Raw genomic sequence first — 25,097 nt, 5'->3', positions numbered from 1 at the left:
TGTACCCGAAGGCAGGAAGCAATGGTTGAAAATTAATCAAGGAGATAATCAACTTAGAGCTAAGGAGAAATTTCCTGACTGTGATAACTATTAATTAGTGGAACGGCTTGTTTTCAGAAGTTGTGGGTGCTCCATCACTGGAAGTTTTTAAGAAGAGATTGGACAACCATTTGTCTGAAATGGTTTCGGGTTTCCTGCTTGAGCAGGGGTGTGGACTAGAAGACCTCCAAGGTTCTTTCCAACTCTGTTATTCTATTCTATTCTAAACCTGAAAATAAACCTGTTGCATCCATAAAGTCTGTTATTCAGAATATGTCTGTCAAGAGCTTCTGGTCTTGAAAACTACAAAGTATTTTCAGATTGGGGCCAGCATGCCTCAAAATACCAATTGCAGAAGAACAAAAGCAGGAGATACAGTAATTACGTCTCCCTTCTTAACATGCAATCAGTTCAGAAATATTTTTGACCACTGAGAGCCGCAAAAGGGTTGGAATGAAAAAAATCTTTGACCTAATCAAATAGGATTATTACATTTTGCATATAGGGATCTCAAGGCTAATTTCCAAGTCAAGAAATACAAAATAAAAGGATTCTATTTGCTCTGTCCATTCAAACAAAGCAGTTTTATTTAGTTTTCTGCTTGTTGGATAAATACTGTATGTATGGGTAGAGTGAATTCATTGGCTGTTATCTTTTTGATTTTTTTAAATTTATTTTTGCAGTTCTTTGAATTTTGCAATGTTATTTTGAAGTTCCATATGCATTCAAACATATCTTAGGGTAAAATATATGGGCAGCTGTTCTATTATAAGACTTCTTTCTCAGTGAAAGAAATAAAATAAAAATTAAATTATCAAATTCAGAATAAATGAAATAAAGCCATTCTGGCAATACAGTAGAGATTATTTATTTTTTTCAAGGCATGGCAACAGCTGCTCAAATCTTGGCATTCAACAAAGAAGCAGACAATGAATGTTTGATAGGTCTGACTCTCACTTTAAGTAATCGCTTTAGCTCTGGCTTCCATCTACATAGTATTATTGAACTATTAGTGCATCCCATTACATTTTCTGCCAATTTTCTAAAACTCAAACTCCCTATCATTAATACCTTTACAGACATCTTTCCCAGGTGGGCCTTTTAAAAAAGCTGTCTGAATAAATGAATTTTAGTTTATCAACTATTTCTACTGCATATTTTGTTTGCCATTTTCTCAAGTATACACTTTCCTCAATATACTCCTCTTCCAATGTATCTTCCCAAAATAAATATTCAGACGTATGCAATGCTGGTTGCCCTATTTGGCTGAATCGATATATAGAGATGTATCTTAGTTTTCTCAATTATTTGCCCATTGCTGCTATAATAGATTCCTCTTGAATTCAGCTTGGATTTTTTTCCCCTAAGAAAAATGATAATGGATTTAGTTTTGATAGCTAATAATGAAAAGTGGCAATGTGGTTTTATCACAACTGTTTTGAATTGCCTGCAATATCATCCATGTGTCTAGGCAAGTTTACAGATATGGATAAAGAAAACCAGGCACTCCACCCAAAAAAGCTGTCATTAAAATTTCGGAAAGCATTTTTTTTCCTGGAGTGGGTGGGCTTTCCCCTTCTCTCATCACTGCAATGTAAAAAAGATGTTGAGACTCTAGAAAGAGTGCAGAGAAGAGCAAGAAAGATGATTAGGGGACTGGAGACTAAAACATATGAAGAACGGTTGCAGGAACTGGGTATGTCGAGTTTAATGAAATGAAGGACTAGGGGAGACATGATAGCAGTGTTCCAATATCTCAGGGACTGCCACAAAGAAGAGGGAGTCAAGCTATTCTCCAAAGCACCTGAGGGTAGGACAAGAAGCAATGGGTGGAAACTAATCAAGGAGAAAAGCAACTTAGAATTAAGGAGAAATTTCCTGACAGTTAGGACAATTAATCAGTGGAACAACTTGCCCCCAGAAGCTGTGAATGCTCCAACACTGGAAGTTTTTAAGAAGATGTTGGATAACCATTTGTCTGAAGTGGTGTAGAGTTTCCTGCTTTAGCAGGAGGTTGGACTAGAAGACCTCCAAGGTCCCTTCTAATGCTGTTATTCTGTGCTCTTCTGTTCTGTTCTGTTCTGTTCTATTCTATTCTATTCTATTCTATATAAGGTGCAGAGAAGGGAAGGCCATAAAATCAAGAACAGAAGTTTGTTGCCCTTGTGAGATGTTACTGGAATCCTGCTGCTGAAATTCTCTGCACTCTTCTAGATTTTTTTTCTATTCTATTCTCCTTTACCTCCATAAGAAATAGTTTAAAACAGGGTCTTTTGTGGCAAGGGGTTGTCAGAAGTAACATCCCCTCATGATACAAATCCTCTCATCTGGCACATCATTTTCAGTAAGAAAAACATGGTTGTTTTTTTTTTTTAAAAAAGAGTCACTTAAAAATAATATGGGTCAAATGACAAGGACCAAAATGGGGTCATTCTTGTTAACCTAGTTTTTGCAAGAGGGCCAGGAGTGTCAACCTGACTAAGCCACAGAAGCTTTTTCAATATCACCCTGCTCTTGAGTGATTCAGGGGGGATGGAATGAAATAGCAGCAAAAACAGAGCCACATGAAGCCTGGAGTCGGGGACTGCTTCATATTTTTCTGCTTAGAAAGTTCTCTCCCCCCCCCCCCCCACCACTTAGCACCCCTCGAGAATTGTACATGTAGGAGCTAAAATTAGGTCCTGGCAAAAGGCAGAAATCTGACAGCCCGATTTTCTTTCTCCACCCTGTGTAAAATGGCTTCACTTTTCTGGCATTTCTCTTTTCATTTGGAAAGAACTTGCCATTGTGTTTGTCATTTTCCCCCCTGACCTTTCATTGTCCATTTAACCAAAAGAGAAAAGGAGAAAGGGGAAAGAGGGGAGAAGAGGAAAGGGAAGGGAAAAGGGGGGAGGGGGGAGGGGGAAGGAGAAGAAGGAGAGGAGAGGAAAGGAAAGGAGGAAAGGAAAGAATGGGAAAGGAAAGGAAAGGAAAAGGTCTGAATGAGAAGAATTAAAAAAACACAGAAATCAGTCAGCTCAATTGCGTCCATCAAATAAAGGCACTTTTCAAAGCATGCAAAGCCAATTTGAAAGAAATTGCTATTTGCAAATCATGCTCTCTTTGTGAATGATATCTGCCCATATCTGCCTTTCATTTATAATGGAATATATTCTTTAGGCAGAAAGAAAACATTCTTTTAGATTTAAAAAAAAATTAGGAAGGGAACTGGGAACCTTTTCTCCCCACTATTTATAACCAGAGTTAATGTTTTCAGCAACCCATCACTGGCAAGGCATGGTACATTTATGCAAAACTTTTCATAAGAGAATGGGTAAATTACCACAAAAAAAAAAACCTACAGAGGAAAATAGTTTTTTCTTTTAAATTGCTAGTAGTTGCTCCTTAAAAAGTACTGTATATCTATTTGCTTTTATAAACTTTGTGCACCAATCTGCAACTTTGGTTGTTTGAATCGTTACTGGAGGCATGATTATATATGGATGATTAAAATCTCCCATTTCTGTGAACGCAGTTAAATAAACACTCTATTGTACCATGGACAGCTCTGCCAGATAACAATGAAGCATAAGTTCATGGAAAAGATGACACCCTCAAGTGGACTGACATTAGTCTAAACTAGAAATGCATGTCCATCTTTGTATCTACTAAAACTGTAATGGAAATTAGGCTGCTTAACATAGAATTTGCCTGGAGTTTTGGGTTGAGAAGTCATGAATAGGAACCATTTACTAGACAAAGTCTCCTGTTAACTTGGAATCCCTTACCAGTTTTGAGGATATAGTCATTGTTGTGAAGAACAGTCAAGAAATCTGTTTATGATGCTAAGGAGGAGAAAAATAGAGATATATCTTTTGACATCCATTCTCAAGGATACTTGCATAGAACTTTTACTTTTCCCAGGTAGTCAGTCTAAGTGTCAACTATACCTGTCTTGATCATGTAATTTCATTTCTGTCAAAAAGTCTATTTCATGAATAATCAATCATTCATTCAGATTAATGCATGGACTCAACGTTTACTAAGCATGCATGAGCATTTTGCCAATAAGAACCCAAATCAAGCAAAATATCCCATACAATACTTTAATAGTATTTGTGTCAGGCCTGGAAGCCATCGTTGTATAGGGCCTCAAGGCCTGTCACATATTCAAACATATTCTACTGTGGGAAACTGGGAGGGGGATTGTATGGAGCATGGGAGATACGAAGCCAAAATAACATTCCTTCACAGAAAGTAAAGGTCATCTTGTCTCTGCACCTGGATGGATGTGGATGGGAGGGATCCTCCTTCATGGCAATGGCTGATTGGGCCATGTGATGTACTTGTGGATGTTAGGACAGGGTCTTGAACTTTCAACTGATTGGGGGGAAACTGGGAACTTCCAGTTTTGAGTTTTCCCAGATGTGCCAACATGGCTTCTCTAATAAAATTGAGCATTGAGGAATTTAAAGCTCTGACTCTTATCTGATGGAAGATGCTCTTTGGAAACCTGAATTTATATAGAATAGGATAGGGTAGGGTAGGGTAGGGTAGGGTAGGGTAGGGTAGGATAGGGTAGGGTAGGGTAGGATAGGATAGGATAGGATAGGATAGGATAGGATAGGACAGGACAGGACAGGACAGGACAGGACAGAACAGAACAGAACAGAATAGAATAACAGAGTTGGAGGGGACCTTGGAGGTCCCCTAGTTCAACCCCTGCTTAGGCAGAAAACCCTACACCACTTCAGACAAATGGTCATCCAATTTCTTCTGGAGGCAAGTTGTTCCACTGATTAATTGTTCCATCAGGAAATTTCTCCTTAGTTCTAAGTTGCTTCTTTCCTTGATTAGTTTCCACCCATTGCTTCTTGTTCTACCCTCAGGTGCTTTGGAGAATAGCTAGTCTCCCTCTTCTTTGTGGTAGCCCCTGAGATATTGGAAGATGCTATCATGTCACCCCTAGTCCTTCTGTTCATTAAACTAGACATACCCAGTTCCACCAACTGTTCTTCATATGTTTTAGCCTCCAGTCCCCTAATCATCTTTGTTGCTCTTCTCTGCACTCTTGGTAAAGTCTCTACATCTCTTTTACATCATGGTGACCAAAACTGGATGCATGAATCCAAGTGTGGCCTTACCAAAGAATTATAAAGTGGTATTAACACTTCACGTGATCCTAATAATTTGTTAAATGCACATGCTGTCCAACTGCAGCTACTTTGATTCCTTTTTTTTCATTTTAGAATGAAGTCAGTGCTATCCATACATCCTGCCCATTTGCCAACCCGAAATAAACTCCAAAGAGCACCCGTAATTTTGGCAGATCATAAATAGGGATAAAACCAGAAGTCAAAATATATTTTGCAAAGCTTTGGAGACATGACATTTATTTGCTGATATACAAAAGACAGCGTGGTACTGAAATCCAGGTGACTTTTTTTTTGTTCTTTGTTATAGCTCAAAGGCTGCTTTTGAAAGCTGTGGGCAAATTGAACAGTATGTTTCCTCTGCACTGTTTTGTTTGCCGAACTCCAAATGGTAAATCTCTGCGCTTCCTTTTCCCCCCACTCAGGATTTGCGTGTGTAGATTGTGAGTCATGGAGTCAGCAAACAACACACACTTTGAGAACATCACGAAGGAAGCCTGCCAAAGAGAGTACGGCGTTCAGCAGTTGAGAATAGCGGCTCAGCATCAGAACGATAGTCTTGAAGCTTTGCAAGTGGTAAAATTCCCTCTGGGGGTCGAGATGGCAGAAAATGCGATGGAGAAACTAAAAACTGGAAGTAATACTGCCAAGGAGAAGCAGGGTAATGAGCTGAGCCTTAAACGTAAGATGGAGGGCGATGAGAAGACGGGAATGAAAAAAGAGCCACGCCTGGTGGAACAAGAGAATCTGGTTTCAACCATACTGCTGTCCCATATCCCCCTGAAGAGCCTTGTAGAAGTAGAAATGAAGTTGATTTACACAGATGAAGAGAATGTTTCCTATGAGTTCCTACAAACTCAGAGTCCCAGCTGCGCACAACCCAAGTCCTCGGAGGTTGGAGGCCCAGAAAGTCAAGGAACAACAGACACGAGCCTTCAGCCCCAGATGGATAAATGGCTCCAGGTATCCTTGAAGGATGCGAGCACTTGCTACAGGCAGAAAAAGTATGCCATGGCAGCTGGGCAGTTCAGGACAGCTCTTGAGGTAGGTAGAACACCTTAAGGGAAATTAAGTTTATGCAGCCCACACAGTTCTAGGCTGCATAAACAGAGGGATAGAATCAAGACCACGTGAGGTGTTAATACCATTGCATAATGCCTTGGTAAGGCCACACTTGGAATAATGCATCCAGTTTTGGTTGCCACAATGTAAAAAAGATGTGGAGATCCTAGAAAGAGTGCAGAGAAGAGCAACAAAGATGATTAGGGGACTGGAGGCTAAAACATATGAAGAACGGTTGCAGGAACTGGGTATGTCTAGTTTAATGAAAAGAAGGAGTAGGGGAGACATGATAGCAGTCTTCCAATATCTCAGGGGTTGCCACAAAGAAGAGGGAGTCAAACTATTCTTCAAAGCACCTGAGGGTAGAACAAGAAGCAATGGGTGGAAACTAATCAAGGAGAGAAGCAACTTAGAACTGAGGAGAGGTTTCCTGACAGTTAGAAGAATTAATCAGTGGAACAGCTTGCCTCCAGAAGTTGTGAATGCCCCAACACTGGAAGTCTTTAAGAAGATGTTGGATAGCCATTTGTCTGAAATGGTATAGAGTTTCCTGCCTAGGAAGGGGGTTGGACTAGAAGACCTTCAAGGTCCCTTCCAACTCTGCTATTGTATTGTATTGTATTGTATTGTATTGTATTGTATTGTATTGTATTGTATTGTATTGTATTGTATTGTATTGTTTTCCAATGTTGGACTAGAAGACTTCCAAAATTCCTCCCAACTTTGTTATTCTATTCTATTCTATTCTATTCTATTCTATTCTATTCTATTCTATTCTATTCTATTCTATATAAGGCACAGGGAAGGGAGCAGGAAGGCCATACAATCAAGAAGAGTAGTTTGTTTGCCCTTGTGAGATTTAACTGGAATCCTTTCTGTTGGAATTCTCTGCACTCTTTCTAGATTTTCAACATCTTTTTTATATTGTGGTGACCAAAACGGAATGCAATATTGTCCATTTCGTGCTCATTTCTGAGTTGTATCTTACGTACTACTCAGTAACTTACATCTCACTTACTTACTTGCCAAGGAACCCAGAGCTTCCAATCTTGATGGGGAAGGGAGAAATGTTGAGCTTTGCCTAAATGGCCCTCTAAAAATGGGTAAGTGACACTGATTAGATATGCCTTAACTGGAAGCTGGAGCTATTGGTATTTACAGGAAAGCCATTGTTATGGTTGGTCCTGATTTCTCCAATGCTCCCAATTTGATTTAATTATCCTGGAAATCCCTTCTATCATAACAATATAACTCCTACTGTGCTGAGGCTCATAATAATCTCATAATGTGCCCAGGGTTTAGGCTTAATCGGATTTTTGTTTCCCTGTCCTATTTCCTACGATGTTGCTATAAAAACTGACAGAGTCACACGCAAACAAAACAATTGTTGTTTAAACATCTTTATCCATTCTCTTCCCGCTCGGCTCTGTGCTCTACCATCTCAAATATATAAACACAGAAAGAGACATTTACGCATAATGAAAAACATCAGAAATTGGATTATCAGTGCTGGGAACAAGATATGATAAACTGTTTGCTCTTGTGGTAGATTCAGGGAAAGCATGGCACTCATTCCTCACTGCAGATGGGCTGATTTAAGCTGCTGAGCTGCAAAGCTGGCATTTTCTATAATAGGTGGTCCTCAGGTTATGACCACAAGAGAGCCCAAAATTTCCGCTGCTAAGCAAGACAGTTGTTAAGCGGATTTTGCCCCATTTTACAAACTTTCCTTACCCCCGTTATTAAGTGAATCACTGTGGCTGTTATGTTGGTAGCACACTTGATAAGTCAGTCTGGCTTCCCCTTTGACTTTGCTTGTCAGGAGGTCGCAAAAGGGGAATCACGTAACCCCCCGAGACGACCGTCATAAATATGAGCCAGTTGCAAAAGGTCTGAATTTTTATTGTGTGACCGTGGGGATGTTGTAACGGTTGTAAGTGTGAAAACCATTCCCATAAGTTAATTTTTTCAGTGCTGTTGTAACTTTGAACAGTCACTCGATGAATGGCTGTAAGTCAAGGGTCACCTCAGTGGTAGGTTACAACCGGTACGTGCCAGTGCCTGCCAGGAGCACTGGATAATGTTCTGGTACAGTGCTCCAGAGAGTGCACCTGTCCACCCATGCTCCTTACCAGTATTTGAGCTCTTCGGGGCTTCCACCCACATGCACGGAGCATACGGCACCTGCACAACACTCCGCCGAGCATCATGGAGATGTCGCGGAGCGTCACAGCACGCATTCATGTGGTGGACACCGGGCCCCATTGCACCGTACCAGTTGCAACAGGATCCAGAACCCACCAGTGCTATATATGGAGTATATGTCTTCTGCTCTATCCATAATAATATGGAACTAAGAGCAAGTCAGATCAGGCTTAAGCAACTTGCATCCACTCAGGTGCCTGAGTTTGATAGGCAACAGACTACAGGCAGTCTGGGGTTAAGGATTAACCCTTCCTAACTCTGTCTTGCACCCCATTTTTATTTAAGTTGGGACAAGTTTACCATATCTGTACTTCTGCATATCAAGGACAAACAAGAGCAACAACAAATTTATTTGGAAAGTTTTTTTTTTGTAAATCTTAAACTTATAACTTTGAGTTTTATACCTTAAAGCTGAGTTGTGGGAGAGACAAATTTCTAGCAAGGAGAAACCAATTGAAGGAGAAATTCAATCAATTCAAGCTGGAGTAGAAGACCTCCAAGGCAGGGTTAGGGTTAGGGCTAGGGTTAGGGTTATGGTTAGGGTTAGGGTTAGGGTTAGGGTTTAGCAAGGGGTTCTCTGTCTGGTTGCTGGGTGAGCGTGGCCATGGTGGGCATCACCTAGCTGGCCTCCTGAACCACAATGGGGAGGTGTTTTTGCTCTCCCCTGGCTCCGGAGGCTTTACTTGAGCCTCCATGAGGGTGAAAATGGCCTCCCCAGGCTCTGGAAGCCCTCCCAAACTTCTGGTAGGCCCATTTTTCGCCCTCCCTGAACCTCCACCCACGTCCTGTACTTACCTGCATCCAAAATAGGCTATGTGGGGACTCCTGGGAGGGGCAGGGTGGGAGGGGCCAGCCAGGAGTGGAATTTGGGGGTTCTCCGAACTGCACAGAATCTTAGCTAGAGGTTCTCCTGAACCCCTGCGAACTCCCAGGAGCCCACTCATGCCCCAAAGTCCCTCCCAGCTCTATTCTGATTCTGATTCATCCTTGTGCCCAAGCAGGACCGAATAAAGTTCAACAATCTCTGCCCCATAAAAACAAAACTTTTCTTCTAGTGTGAAAAAAAATGTTGCTTTATATTCTGTGTGCTACAGTATGTGGGATGCAAGCAACTCACTTCTAAGACTTAGCCTCCTTCTTTTCTTAAAAAAAAATCCCAATTAATCCACAGGGAAGCAACATTTTAAAATCCCTTGTGGCTTCCTTTTTATTCCCCCTAGTATTCTTGAAAGTACTGTAGATCCAGGCTGCTGGGAACATGGCATTTTCAGCTGTATGACCTGATTTTTTTCTCTCTCAGCTCTGCGGCTCCCGAAGTTGTATCATAAATGTTAAGTAGGTGGCTCAGCAGACCAAAAGCTGCATCAGACCACTTTTGATAGCCATCTTTCCTCCCCCATCTTCTTCCTTTCTTTGAGACTGTTGCCTTGTGTCAACTTGAACTTAGAGAAGACTAAGGAAAGAGGAGACTAAGGAAAGAGGAAACTCACTTTTTCTCCAATCCCAATTAAAAATGTAAATTACAGAACTAATGCAACTATGGTGTTTTGAGAGCCAAAGAAATGGAGCTGTCAGGAAACTACAATTTTGTGAACTGACGCATTGAACATGAATTTGGGCAAAGTCCAGGAGACAATGGAGGGCAGGAAAGCTTGGTGTGCTATAGTCCATGGAGCCATAAGGAGTCAGACACGACTTAGCAACAAAAACAGATGTGAATCATCTTAAAGTGGCTTTCCCTTACATGATAGCCTCCTGAAATGTTTGATATTGAACTTGGCAAATTTCTTAACTTGTGTGACTCTTCTTATCAAGTGAGCATGAAGCCACCTTGTCAACCTCTTTCAACCTAGTGTCCATAAGAGTCATGAACTTCAAACTATCTGGATTCTCCTCAAATATGCTTAAGAAGACTGAGAACTGAAGCCCACATATCTTCTCACTCTGGTCAGAATGAGAAACACTGTATGGTGGCAAGGAAATTGATTGTATATAAATCGACAACCCAATGCCCTTTATGGGATCATCTCTGTTTACATTTGGGGATCAACGTAATGCTTTTCAGGACTTTTTGTTTTGACAAAGGCTGGCATTATCAACACAACAGGACCTCTGTAAGTGGTACATAAAGAAAAAGGAAGTGAAGGGTACCAACAGAACTGTCCTAGATCACTCTCATACTACTACTTCATTTGTGCTTACTTCCGGGCACTTCCGGGTTGAAAAGTGTTGTGTCCCTCCAGTGGGCAGGAGAGCTGGCAGCAGATTTGGACAGTGAGGAGGTTGGGGAGGAATGGGCCAGTCCTGGAGTCTGGTGAAGGCTCTGATGAAGGCTCTGTGTTAGAGGCAGAGAGAGAGCCAGGGCTGCATGGCCATTATCAGTTGCCTTCAGAGTCAGACATCAGTGAGGCAGACGAACAGCTGGAGCCTATTCCCAGGGTGCGCAGGTACTGAGTTGCCAGATGAACAGCTAAGGAACAAAGGTCAACTTGGGAGTAAGGCCACAGGTGGATGATGAATGGCCCCTCCCAGAGGAAATAAAAGAGGAGCGAAAGGAGAGTGGAGTTTGCAGGAGACAATTAGTTTGCTTAATTGGTTTGTGACTCTCCCAAACTCCTTGTCAAGTTTTGCAGATAAGGACCTGGCAGCTCTCCAAGCCAGATAAGGTCTGTGACTGTAAATCCTCCCTTGAAAGACTTTGCTTTCTGTGAATGAGCAGAATTCACAGGAAATTAGTAAAAGGGGTTTTTGTCGAGACCAGGAGTTTGCTTCATGCTCTTGGGAAGGCTAGATCAGCACAAAAATATAAGATGGTGACCTCACCATTGCCCAGGAGATGCCCAAGGGGGCTCATATCATGTCCTTGGTATTTTCCCACTGAAATGGTGCCTATTTATCTACTTGCATTTGCCTGATTTCTAACTGCTAGATTGGTAGGAGCTGGGGCACGTTGACAGGAGCTCATTCCATCACATGGTTCGCTCTCGGGTTTCAAATTTCCAATGGTCTTCTAACTCAGCATCCTAACAATGTAAGCCACCATGGCCCCACTCCCATCATTTAGAGAAAAGGAGTGGAAAATCATGTATGGTAATTTCATTGCCCCTCTGGTGCTGATTTCTTGGGAAACCACCACTATATCTGCATTTTCTATAAACTCCTGCTCTTCCCCTTCCTCCACCATATCTTTCAGCTGGTGTTCCTTGATTTCCTATTCCTGGCCCTGGAGACCCAGAAAAGCATGTTCTGAAACCAACCCCACACACAAAACCTGGATTTATGGTATTGCCAATCATTGTCATTATCCCAGGTATTGCTTTGCTCAGAAATGCTTCAGATGCGGTTTCAATTCTTCTTTGCGATGCAGGATTCCCCAGAGGATCTAAAACAGTCTATTTGGTGTGTGCATGTTTATTAACCACAGTCGTTGTTTGGAGACCAACTTGTAATTAGCTCCCGTGATTTACCCCCAGAGGGAATACTTTCTCAACACCTGGCCCCCTGAGAAATGTCTTAGAGGAAGCTGTATCAGCCCACCTGCACAACTCACGTGACACTGAAATGCTTAATCTTTTTTTTTTTTTTTTGCTCTGTGCTCAAATATTGATTCTTTTTTAATTCTCTTTTTCTAAGAAGTGGAACGGTTAGAGATCCAGAGTTTTCTGATAAATTTCACTTTAGCTTCTGGTAGGAATGAATTAGCAAAGGGTAGAAAATTAGTGTCCGATATTTTTAGCTATTGCAAAAATAGCATTATAAAACCTCCCTATATATATTTTTCCATATATTTTGTGGGTTGTGTTTGAACTTTTTATTGCCAATCAGTTTGAGAATCATCCAGGGAGAAAGGCAGGATACAAGTGGAATTCATCATCATGCTTTATCAAACTTGTTATTAATTGATTAGTTGCAATTCTTCCTTTGGATGATTGGATTAGTCCTTGCAATTTTTATCTGACCTTTTCCTGGAAGAGTTCAAGATGGCTTGAATGATGTTTTCCTTAATTTTATCTCTCAACCAACAGCTCTGTGAAATGTCCATACTGTGCAAACTCGGGGGCTAAGTAAGAACCTGAACTTTAGATCCACTTAGCAATAGCAATAGCAGTTAGACTTATATACCGCTTCATAAGGCTTTCAGCCCTCTCTAGGCGGTTTACAGAGTCAGCATATTGCCCCCAACAATCCGGGTCCTCATTTTACCCACCTCGGAAAGATGGAAGGCTGAGTCAACCCTGAGCCGGTGAGATTTGAACAGCCGAACTGCAGAACTGCAGTCAGCTGAAGTAGCCTGCAGTGCTGCATTTAACCACTGCGCCACCTCGGCTCTTCCTTTTTCAGAATGTTGAAGCTACTCATGGTGGTCTTTGGTGGGTAGCAGAGATGTGGTTCTGTTGGCACAGAGAAAGTCCCAAAGGTGGTTTTTCAAGAGCAACTGGACTTATTTGTTTTTCTTTGAAAACTTTTCGCTTGTCATCCAATGCTGAAAAGACTGTGACTTTAAAGTCTTCTTTCAAACCAGCCATCCTCTCTGTTCAAAATGAGGACCACCGGTTTGAAGAGGGGTCACATAGGCCATCTATTCAAAATGGAACAGCCCCTCTTTCAGCAGAGGGGGAGGGATATGACATTATCTGTCTCCAATCTACAGCACAGTCCTTTCAGCAGTTCCAAGGAGGCTCCACACCCATCTGCACCACTCAGATGTCCCTGAGGACCAGTGGTGGGATTCAAATAATTTACCAACCAGTTCTCTGCCCTAATGACCATCTGGGTAGGCAGGGCTCAGTGGTCATGTGATCATGTGGGTGTGACCAAGTCGATGTCACTCAGGTTGATGGGCACTTCACTTTAGTTGTGTTACAATGGTAATAAGGGTTAGCTGGAGAGGCAGTTTCTGTAAGCAGGGCAATAAAGATGAGGCTAGAAACAACACTAGAATGTTTCCTTCCTGCCTTCCTTACAGGATTAGCCCTGTAAAGTGGGAAAAAACAAAAGATTTCTTCCAACAACTTTCTACTTAGAAAGTTACCAACCGGTTCTCCTGAATAGGTGCGAACTGGCTGAATCCCACCACTGCTGAGGACACAGATAAACTTCCAAGCGGCCTTAATGACTCTCTAAAACAATGCAAATGACCAGCTGTCTGCAAGGAATATAAATTCTTTCATCGGCTACCATCCAAGAAACTTCTTGGATGAGAAGCCAAATGTCTTCAAAGAAAAACAAATAAATCCAGTTGCCTCTTGAAAAAAGCCCCTTTGGGACAACCTGGATGACTGAGAATCCCCATAGACATGCAAAGAGAAAGGTTACAATATTATAGCAATAGCAATAGCAATAGCAATAGCAGTAGACTTATATACCGCTTCATAGGCCTTTCAGGCCTCTCTAAGCGGTTTACAGAGAGTCAGCATATTGCCCCCAACAATCTGGGTCCTCATTTTACCCACCTCGGAAGGATGGAAGGCTGAGTCAACCCTGAGCCGGTGAGATTTGAACCGCTGACCTGCTGATCTAGCAGTAGCCTGCAGTGCTGCATTTAACCACTGCGCCACCTTGGCTCTTATTAGGAAAGGGGTATGTGGAAATAAAATGGATAAGTCTTGGCATTTGGGTAGGTTTTTAACTTTGATTGATAGATTGATTAGAGATATATATGATAAAGCATATTTTATATACTTTGTATTTTTATAGGGTTCTGCTCTTATTGTGTACATATTTTTACATTGTTTTACTCCTTTTAATGCTGTAAGCTGCCCAGAGTCACCTGATGGTTGAGATGGGCAGCAAATAAATTGAATTAATGAATGAATGACTCCACCCCAACCCTCCAGCTCTCTGTTTGGGTGACTCTAGGCAGCTTACTGGAAAGGTAGCCAAGAGAAAGGCATAATCGGGATCAGAATTAGGTTTTTCTCCCTCTCACAAAATGTTAAAGGGAGGTCATCACAAAATCTAAATCTAGATAGGTTCAAGACTTTTAGAAAGAAGTGCTCTTTTACAGTGAATGTCTATGGAGATCCTCAGCAATCCAGGTCATGCTCGTCCCAAGGGTCAACGGGACTGAAGCTGAAGAAATTCCTTGGATGAGAAGTGAAACGTCTTCACAAAAAACCAGCAAGTCCAGTTGCCTCTTGAAAAAGCACCTTTGGGTCTATTTTACAGTACTTTGGTACTCTTTTAACTACATCATGGTTAAAGGATCAGATTCACTGCCATTAGGTGTGCTTTGGAGGGTTGCTGTTATTGGTGGTTTGGTGTCTTGATGTCTAAGTACTTCTTTCCAAATCAAAGGCTGCATGCTTCATGTGTCCTCTATAGGAAGATCAACAGTTGAGACCCTGGTACCTTTAATATGTGAAGTAGTAATTCCACTCTAATTCCAGCTCCTTCTGGACATCTTAGAACTAAGCTACTTAGAACTAAGGAGAAGCTTCCTGACAGTTAGAACAATTAATTAATGTGAATTCTCCAACACTGGTTTTTTTTTTAAAGAATATGTTGAATAACCTCTTGTCTGAAGTGATGTAGGGTTTCCTGCCTAAGCAGAGAGTTGGACTAGAAGACCTCCAAGGTCCCTACCAACTCTGTTATTCTGTTCTGTTCCATTCCATTCTATTCTATCTGATTCTGTCCTATACACTTTAAAGATGATTCAGAAAATGTAGAGCAGATTTAGAGAAGGGCAGCCAGGACAAATGGAAGATTGGCGAACTGAGAAATTGAAGACCACAAGAGATATCGTAGGACTTTCCTGAACTGATACCACAATATAAAGGGCACAAAGGCTCAGTTCAACCTGATAATATCTCTGGTTCTTGTCTTCAGGTGGAGGTTGGATAGATATTACAGAGGGATGCTAAGCAAGGCATGGAGGCTGACCTTAAAAGCTACTTGCTGCTCTGTCGGCCTTTCTGAGTTTCCTAGACATACTGTGTTTCTTATTTTGACTGATTTTAATCTGCTGCTATGGTACCATTCTAAGCAATGTGCAGCAATATCTTCAAACACTGTCACGAAACCTAAATGAATGAAAGTGTATCTTTAACATGCCCTAGCAATAGCATGGTAAAACAGCTGCACATTGTATCCATCATCGCATTTTATATTTATACTAACAGCATTCTGCACTTACCATTCCTGCTATTATCTCATTCCCCCCTTGGAACAACCGTGTTTTCTAAAAGGCTCTCTAAATGTCATGATAAAGGCACCAATCTTCTATCTGATTGCAGCTGTCCCACGGGAAGGGAGCTCCTGCAGAAAATGTTCACTTCTGACTTCCCTCCCATCCAGTGGTGGGATCCTCCCGGTTTGACAACTCGGTTCGGTGATCACGCGATCGCGCTTGCGTAGTTTGAAGAAATCTTAACTTCCAGGTTTCTTCAGAGGAAGAACACAGCTGATTTGCGTGGCAATCTGCTCTACCATGCAAATCAGCTGGGAAGATAAAGGTAGGAAAATAGCGCAGGGGGGCGGGTTGACCCATCTGATTGTCAGGGTGAACCGGTTTGCTCCCAGCTGATCGTCGGGGCTACCAGTTCGCCCAAACCTATCCGAGCCAGTAGGATTCCACCCCTGCTCCCATCCTAAGTCCTGAGCATTTTAGGTGTAGATTTATACAACTGACCTTATGGCCAATGTGACCTTAAAAACCACAATAATTAAAACAAACAATTCAAAAAAGAAAAATCAGTCAGAAATCAAAAAAAGCATGAAACAATATGAAACCACCATGTGTCCACTAACTTCCAGATTCCCATGCCTGAGTAAGCAGTCAGGTCTTCATCATTTTCTGGAAGGGTTCAATCTGTCTCAGGTGGTTTAGGTGTGCCAGAGCAGGGGTCTCCAATGGTGGCAACTTTAAGCCTGGAGGACAGGGGTGTGTTGCTCCTGGCATTACTGCTGGTTCGGTGCGGGCAAAAACTTTGCAATTACAATTGTTCTGTGCATGTGCAGAACCGAAAATCAAGATGGTGGCCCCATAGAGGAATCTTGGAATCCTAGTGGACAACCATTTAAATATGAGCCAGCCGTGTGCAGCAGCTGCCAAAAAAGCCAACACAGTTGTAGGCTGTATAAACAGAGGGATAGAATCAAGATCACATGAAGTGTTAATACCACTTTATAATGCCTTGGTAAGACCACACATGGAATACTGCATTCAGTTTTGGTCGCCACAATGTAAAAAGGATGTCGAGGCTCTAGAAAGAATGCAGAGAAGAGCAACAAAGATGATTAAGGGACTGGAGGCTAAAACATATGAAGAATGGTTTCAGGTACTGAGTATGTCTAGTTTAATAAAAAGAAGGACTAGTGGTGACATGTTAGCCATGTTCCAATATCTCCGGGGTTGCCACAAAGAAGAAGGAGTCAAACTATTCTCCAATGTACCTGAAGGCAGGACAAGAAACAATGGGTGGAAACTGATCAAGGAGAGAAGCAACGTAGAACTGAGGAGAAATTTCCTGATAGTTAGAACAATTAATCAGTGGAACAACTTGCCTCCAGAAGTTGTGAATGCTCCAACACTGGATGTTTTTAAGAAGATGTTGGATAACTAGGTTTCCTGCCTAGGCAGGGGCTTGGACTAGAAGACATCCAAGATCCCTTCCAACTCTCCTATTCTATTCTATTCTATTCTATTCTATTCTTGACTGATGCCACATCTATATCCCAGGTAGACACATTTGCAAGAGAGCAACTCCTGTCTTCATGCCCAGCTAGGGCTTGATAATGCATGTCATTCCAGAGTTTAATGATATTCTCAACTGAACTCCTGTCCAGATTACTGGGAAGTTCTTCAAGATCCTGAGGAACCTACATAAATTGAACAAACAAAGGGCCCCTCTGAAGGAGATGGGTAGTTAAGAAATAGGAAATATAAATAAAAATAAATAAAAATATCCGAAGTAACCAGTTTAATTGGCCCTAACTCTGGTGTGACACAGAATTTTAGACTAAAGAAACTTTTGTTCTGAATCAGCAGGTTTTTCTGATGTTTTCATATGAGAAGTAAAGAAATTGATTTTTTGTCCTTGTGGTTTACCACAGTTGAATGTTCAAAGCCAGGTGATTGACTCTGCCCCATTGAAATAAACAGATCTTATGTTCACTTACTCCTATGAGTGGGAATTGTTAGCAAGATGTCTGGGGCAGGATATCTCTTGACAGCCAATTAATTACACTGATAAAGATGGCATACAAATTCTAGAAAGGTTTCCTCCTTCCATAAATCTCTTCCAGAATTAAATTTTACACTCTGTTGTCCTGAAAATAATCTCCTCCAGGTCATTAAACAAACAAATGAAGTAAGTTAATGGCTGGTGTGTTATTTCAAGGCCTAGAAAGAGCTCCAGCTGTATCACCATGCACTCCATATCAAGTGCAGCGTTTTGTCTCTTGGATGCAAAATGAAGACCTCAAATAAAGTGTGATTAATTCACCAGAGGGCCATAGAGAACTCTCTGCGTGAGCTGGATTAATTCCATAACCCACAGATGGTCATTATGGGCTGTGCCAAGGTGATGGTGAAATAAACATAAGTGTCAGCCTATTTATTTATTTTAAAAATTGTAGACTTTTTTAAAAAATTTTTTAACTCTTTAAGAATATTCTGATATGCAACGCATACAATTGCGTATATCCAATCCGGGGCTCTGCATGCATTTCAATATCCCTAGGAAAGATAGAGTAGAATAGAATTAAAGAGTTGGAAGGGACCTTGGAGGTCTTCTAGTCCAACCCTCTGCTTACGCAGGAAACCTTACACCACTTCAGACAAATGGTTATCCAACGTCTTCTTTAAAATTTCCAGTGTTGGAGCATTCACAACTTCTGGAGGCAAGTTGTTCCATTGATTAATAGTTCTAACTGTCAGGAAATTTCTCCTTAGTTCTAAGTTGCTTCTCTCCTTGATTAAGTTCCACCCATTGTTTCTTGTCCTGCCCTTAGGTGCTTGACTCCCTCTTCTTTGTGGCAGCCCCTGAGATATTGGAACACTACTATCATGTCTCCCCTAGTTCTTCTTTTCATTTTCATTCAGACATGTGACCTTCCCTATATGCAGAAAAGACATTGGAAATAAATCAAGGTTGCTACATCACACCTTACAGGCTAGTTCAGTTTCTCAATTCCAGAAACTTTAAGATGTATGGATTTCAATTTCTAGAACCTTCCACCAGGTATTGCATTCTCCCATGCTGATTGGGGAATTCTAGGAGTTGATGTCTATATCTTAAAAGTGTTGAGATTGAGAATCACTGAACTAGATGGATTTTTCCCCCCAAAATCTTTGGAATCAAAGGAAAAATATATATTGCAAAGGCCTGCAGATAATAAGAATTGGTAATTAAGCTTCATCAAGCAACATGTTGATATAGGACGGTTCATTGTCAAAGAAAAAACTAGCAGATACTCACAACATTTCAACGATGTTTAGAGTTAGCTTTGGTTACTCTTCCTTTTAAAAAATACCATTTTTAATATCTTATTTTGTGTCATCATAACTCCTTTGGAGAATGGATGGTTCTCCAAATTCTGTGAATCCAGAAGATTGGTTAAGTAACATGGCTTGAACATAGTCAGTGGTGCAAAATTACCCCACTGAAATCTAAAATCAGCATTAGATATTTTTTTATTTTTTTTAAATAATTTTATTGCTTTCTTACCATCCCATAGATCCATCTTATCTTACAACGGTCCTACTTCTTCCCTTCCTCCCTCTTTCCTTCCCTCGTTTCTTCTCTCCTACTCTCCTTCCTTCCCTCCTTCCTTCCCTCCCTCTTTCCTCCTTCTCTCCTTCCCTTCTTCCTTCCCTCCTTCCTTCCTTCCCTCCTTTCTTCTCTCCTTCTCTCCTTCCTTTCCCCCTTCCTTTCCTCCTTCCTTCCCCCCTTCCTTCTCTCCTTCCTTCTCTCCTTCCTTCCCTCCTTTCTTCTCTCCTTCTCTCCTTCCTTCCCTCCTTCCTTCCCTCCTTTCTTCTGTCCTTCTCTCCTTCCTTCCCTCCTTCCTTCCCTTTTTATTTAATCAAATTTCTATACCCACCCATCTCACAAGAAGTGACTCTGGCAGCATACAACAATCGGATAAAAACAACAGTTAAAATACAATTCAAAATAAAAATTAAGATGTCAGTCATAAATAAGACAAGGCTCCTGCCAACTGTCATAAAAAGTAACCTTCATATTGACTTCCATCAATCACAAAAAGTTTTAAAGGCAAAGAAAGTTTATTGCCAAAAAAGAATGAAAGAGAGAAAAAAATACTGATTACTTTTCCATACTCAAACATACAAAGACAAGGAAAGCAAGCTAGCAAATACTGGGTGACAATCATTGCGCATTGTATTACTTGTAATATACAATGATTGCTGTGAGGTTTTTGCCAGCTTCGTTTGCACTTTCTTGCTATTGTGAATGAGATTTGAAGAATTAATGGGTGCTGAAAACTTAACCCTCAATATGACAAAGTATTATTTTGTTAATCAAGACAAATACGCCACTATGCTTTCAATGGGAGCAGTGTTCTTGGAACTCTGGTATTGCACAGGATTGGAATCTAGAGAATATGTTATCTATAGATAAGAATAAAACATGTCATAGAGAACAATGGACGGGGTTTCAATGCTTTTTTTTCATCTCAGTGTAATTCACTGATATTATTTCTGATTGCAGTGACCATGGAATTCATGATCTTAAATTCACATCAGGTGTGCCATCTGATGCTTTAAAATGTACTAGAATTAACTTGATTTTTCACTGCTGGGATGAAAGATCTAAAATACTTGGCAATCGGACTTGGTATTCCTTTAAAAAGAAATAGAAATATCATCAGAATCCCAGCAGGGTTGTTTTTATATACGGGTAGTCCTTGACTTATAAACAAAATTTCCATTGCTAGACAGTTGTTAGGTGAGTTTGCTCCATTTTACAACCTCTCTTGCCATAGTTGTTAAATGAATCACTGCAATTGTTAGTAGCATGGTGTCAGGCCTGCAGCCATCTTTTCTTTTGGGACTTTGGGCTCCCACACTTTCTATTATTCTGCTATGCATTTTCTATTGTGGGAAAATGGGAGAGGGGATTGTATGGAGTTAGATGCTATGTAGCCATAACAAAATTCTTTCTAGAAAGCCAAGGACATCCTTTGTCTCTGCACCTCTGCACCTGACTGGAACTGGATGGGTGGAACTGCCAGCAAGGCAGTGGGAGATTGAACCATGTGATGGACTTGTGGGTGTGGGGGCAAGATCTTAAGCTTTCAACTAGGTAGGGGGAAACCGGGAAGCCTTCAGATTCGGGTTTTCCCAAATGTGCCAACATGGCTCTCTTAATGAATTGGAACTTTGAGTAATACTTTGCCTTGGACTCTGATTTACTTTTGGATGCTATTTGGAATCCTGACACATGGTTCTTAAGTGAATGTGGCTTCCCCCATTGACTTTGCTTGTCAGAAGGTTGTAAAAGGGAATCATATGACCCCGCATCATAAGCATCCAAGCATCATAAATATGAATGAGTTGCCAGGCATTCAAATTGTGATCACGTGAACATGGGGATGCTGCAATGGTCATAAATGTGAAAAGTCCCTTTTTCCAGTGCTCTTATAATTCGAACAGTCACTTAATGAATTGTTGTAAGCCAAGGATGATCTGCATTACCAAGTAGGCATGTCGCCTATGTGAATTCCACAATAGCATCGAAGTCATTCAAAACCAGATATCAGCCTTTGGTGTAGGAAGTCTTCTCTTCTTCATCCCATCCTTCAGCATCTTTAAGGAAGATTACAGAACTGGACAAACATGATTTTTCCATCAGCAGAAGTTGGGATCTCGGTTTGAATCGTTACATCCTTCCCACTCTTAGGTAACATTACTCAGACATTTTCTGTTGGCGTTTTTACCTGTTGTGCCAACTAGATTTAAGATCCAGATTTTTGTCTTCTAAAAACGGCAGTGTTTCTTTCCACTTCTTTCTGCTTGACAAAGAACTGGGGGTGGAGATCTTCTCCTTTTTTCCCTTTGTGATTATTTTAGCAATGTACAGGAAGGATGATAATCTTTGTCAAAATTAGGGTGGGAAATCTGACGGAGAAACTTGCATTTTGTTATTAGAGCCCGCCTATTTTCCTCTCGTACCGCACGCCTGCAACATAAAACTTTGCCCGTAAAACAGAATATCGTTGCAAAGCCTACCTATTTTAAAAGAGAAAGAACAGTGAAATTATTCTTCAGCATTGTTGGACTATCATGGCATTATAGATGGCAGTGCCAGGGAACTGATTTTTCACACATACCCCACTTCCTCCGCTGCTTTATACTTTTTTTTCCCCATTGCAGCAGATTTATTTTTAAAAATAATTATAATGATCTATTCCGCCACCCACACAGCTAATAGCAAAAATGCCAAAAAGATGGATAGATTCAAAACTCAGCTCTTTGCCATCCTCTGCAATTTAGGGAGCTGGTTATTTGGTTATTTGGTTAGAAAACCCAAAGTCCTTTTTGTGCCCATTGTCCTGACATGGCCAGTGGATATGTGTCTGGCTCTGAAATTGGTAATTTTGACTGGTTCCTCCCCACCTCTTTTTTTTCCCTTCTCTCCCTTCATAGCCGGGGGTGTATTTTCTTGAAAGAACACTTATGAATCTTTGCAACACATGTTCCAAGGCATAGAAATTCTCCAATAAAGAGGGGAGAAAACAGACCCAAACAGATTGAGTAATTTATAATTATGCTTAATTGATTCCTCTGTACATTTGGTTATTTTATCCAGAGTTGAAACTCTAAAACGTGTCCCTGCTGCTCTAAAAAAAAAGCCCATGAAATTAATAATTGCACATTTTCTCACAATGTGTCATTTACATTTCACATAAACACTACAGCAATCAACATTTGACTGTCTGATGTCCAATCAAGATAAATAAAAAAGGATTGTTGTGGAGATCTAACCCTTACTATTTTTTTTTAATTTGTACAGTCATTGTGGAATTGCAGTTATCTCTTGGAACAGTGTTTCTTAATACCATGACCTAACCAGGGGTGGGTTTCTCACCCCATTCCAACCGGGCGGCGGCAGCCTCGCACATGCGTGCGGCACGTGCATGCACACGCGTGGCGCACGCATGCGTACTAGCATCTGTGCGATGCTCCAGCTGCTCCTGGAGGATCGCGCAGGCGCTGTATGCGTCCTGCGCATGCGTGGAAGTGCAGAACTCGTCAAAACCGGGTAAGGAGCGTGGGTGCGCGGGTGGGCCCTTTGCCGTTCCCGGAAGTTACTTACTTCCGGGTTCGCCAACCAACCGGTTTGCAGGGACCGCCGCGAACCGGTTGAAACCCACCCCTGGACCTAACTAAATTTCATTTAGTGCACCTATTGGGGTAAAATCAGGGGTGAAATCCTACCGGTTCAGGCTGGTTTGCTCAAACCAGTAATAAAAAATGCTACCGGTTCACCCAAACCAGTAGTTAAAAAAATGCTAGAAATTATGCAGCACAGCTGATCATTGGAACTTTTTTTAAACTTTTTTTGAAGCATTTTTTTACTACCGGTTCGGGCGAACCAGTAGTTCCGACGATCAGCTGTGTGACATCAGCTGTGCTGTGCGATTTATATTCATTAGAAATCACGACGCACAGCTGATTGTCACACAGCTGATCGTCGGAATTTTTTAAAACTTTTTTTTAGCATTTAGCAATCCTGCTATCTAGAGAATCTAGATCGCACGGTACAGCTGTTCCCCCCCCCGCTGTTCTACTTACCTCTGCAGGCTCAGAAAAGGCTTCTTAATCCTCCTTTTTCAGCATGCACAGTAGCTCCTGTGGTGCGCATGCGTGCAAAGCATGTGTTTGGTGCACTTGGCTGTGTGTGTGTGTGTGTTCCAGGATCACTCTGGATTGCTTTGAGCAATTTCAACCAAACTTGGTACACAGATGACTTACTCTCTGGAGAAAAATACTGTTGGGGTAAGACGCTGTTAATACCCCTCGGGTTGTGTGCTCTGTTAAGATACAGCTTGTTGTGCCATACTGGCTTCTACTGTACAGTGCAATGGAGTTGCCATGGTAGCAGCTTCAGAGTACTCCACAAGGGGGCTGGTAAGGGGGAAAATCCAACATTAGAAATTACGTTTGGTCCAGACATTTTCCCCTACAAATAAATACCTAGGCAACACCGGGTTATCAACTAGTTCTACTATAAAATCCATAGATATTTCTCTGAATGTGGTCCTAGCATTGGCAATACTCTGAAGGAGTCTGGCAGGCTTCCCTGGGGGGGGGTGGCATTTAGCTGCTGCACAAATGGGGCAGCTGACCACTTTAATATTTCAGGAATTGCATTGGTTGTCAGTCCTACATGATTCTGGCCTTGGCTATCTCCAAGCTGATTGCCTTAATCAGCAGGATTAAGTCCCAACTGATGACCTAAATATAGCCCAACAATGATGCCTCTTGATTCTTCCGTTGCTTAACTAACAATCCAGTAACACTCATAAAGTGCTGAAGAGGAAATAAGGTATTAAAAATGGGGTTTTTTTTCCCCTAAGCCATCTCCAGGCCATCTCTTTTTCCAAACTATCTCCATTACAATGGAGAAATGTCTATGGGGATTCTCAGCCATCCTGGTCATGGTTGTCCCAAAGATTCTTTTTCAAAAAGCAACTGTGGTGGCGCATTGGTTAGAGTGAAATATTGTAGGCTACTTCTGCTGACTGCCGGCTGACCGCAATTTGGCAGTTCAAATCTCACCAGGCTCAAGTTTGACTCAACCTTCCATCCTTCCGAGGTGGGTAAAATGAGGACCCAGATTGTTGGGGGAAATACGCTGACTCTTTAAATCTGCTTAGATAGGGCTGTAAAAGCACTCTAAAGGGGTATGTCAGTCTAAGTGCTTGATTTTGCTTCTCATCCAAAAAATGTCTTCCGTTCTGACTGAACGGTGGAGGATGGAAGGATTTATGTTCCTTGCAATCATCTGGATTTATGTTCCTTGCAATCATCTGGTCGTTAGCACTCCTTCTGAGAGTTGTTGAGGACACCTGAGGGTTTATCGGTGCTCTCAGGGTCACCTGAATAGTGCAAATGGATTTGGAGCCTTCTTGGAACTGCTGAAAGGACTGTGTTGTGCACAGGATAGAGGTGACATCATATTCCTCCCCCTCTGTTCAGCCTTAATGTACATGGCCTCTTTGACCACGGAGAGTGGGAGAAATGTACTTGTTGATTTCCAAGATTGTATTAAAGTAACCTCAGCATAAAATAGAATTAGGTAGTCTGAATATGCTCCCTGTCTGGACCACCTCACAAAGTTGACACCAGTCTTCCAAGTCTGAAACTATATTTCCCCACCCCACACCCTGGTCACCTTTACTGCCCAAGAAACTAGGGAGGATCCCGCCTGAGACATTTACCATGCCCATGTGGATTAAGCTGCCTCTGGCCAAGCATTGCTTTTGGCTGCAGCTCTCTTCTGTCTCCCAGGGCTATTGCCACATACTATTACACGCTGCTTGTCACATTAGGCAGCGCTAAACAGTTCCTGAGTGCTTTTAGTGATATGGCTCATCACGTGGCCCTGTGGTCCACCGATCCTAACCTGCAGCGTTGCACACATCCCCTGCTTGCAATCAATCAACACCAATCTTCATCCTGCTTCCAAA

General features: G+C 41.6%; 1 protein-coding gene across 1 annotated transcript in view; it reads left to right on the top strand.

The window, feature by feature from the left end:
* Positions 1 to 5,621: 5,621 nt before the first annotated feature.
* The window catches only part of SPATA16 (spermatogenesis associated 16), a 207,455-nt gene continuing 187,979 nt past the window's right edge, over positions 5,622 to 25,097 (top strand). Inside the window, exon 1 of the mRNA XM_032224818.1 lies at positions 5,622 to 6,215. Coding sequence (XP_032080709.1) covers positions 5,622 to 6,215 — 594 coding nt within the window. The remainder of the gene's footprint in view (positions 6,216 to 25,097) is intronic.

This window comes from Thamnophis elegans, chromosome 10, assembly GCF_009769535.1.
Source record: "Thamnophis elegans isolate rThaEle1 chromosome 10, rThaEle1.pri, whole genome shotgun sequence".
Lineage (NCBI taxonomy): Eukaryota > Metazoa > Chordata > Lepidosauria > Squamata > Colubridae > Thamnophis > Thamnophis elegans.
This window is presented reverse-complemented; position numbering and strand designations above follow the sequence as displayed.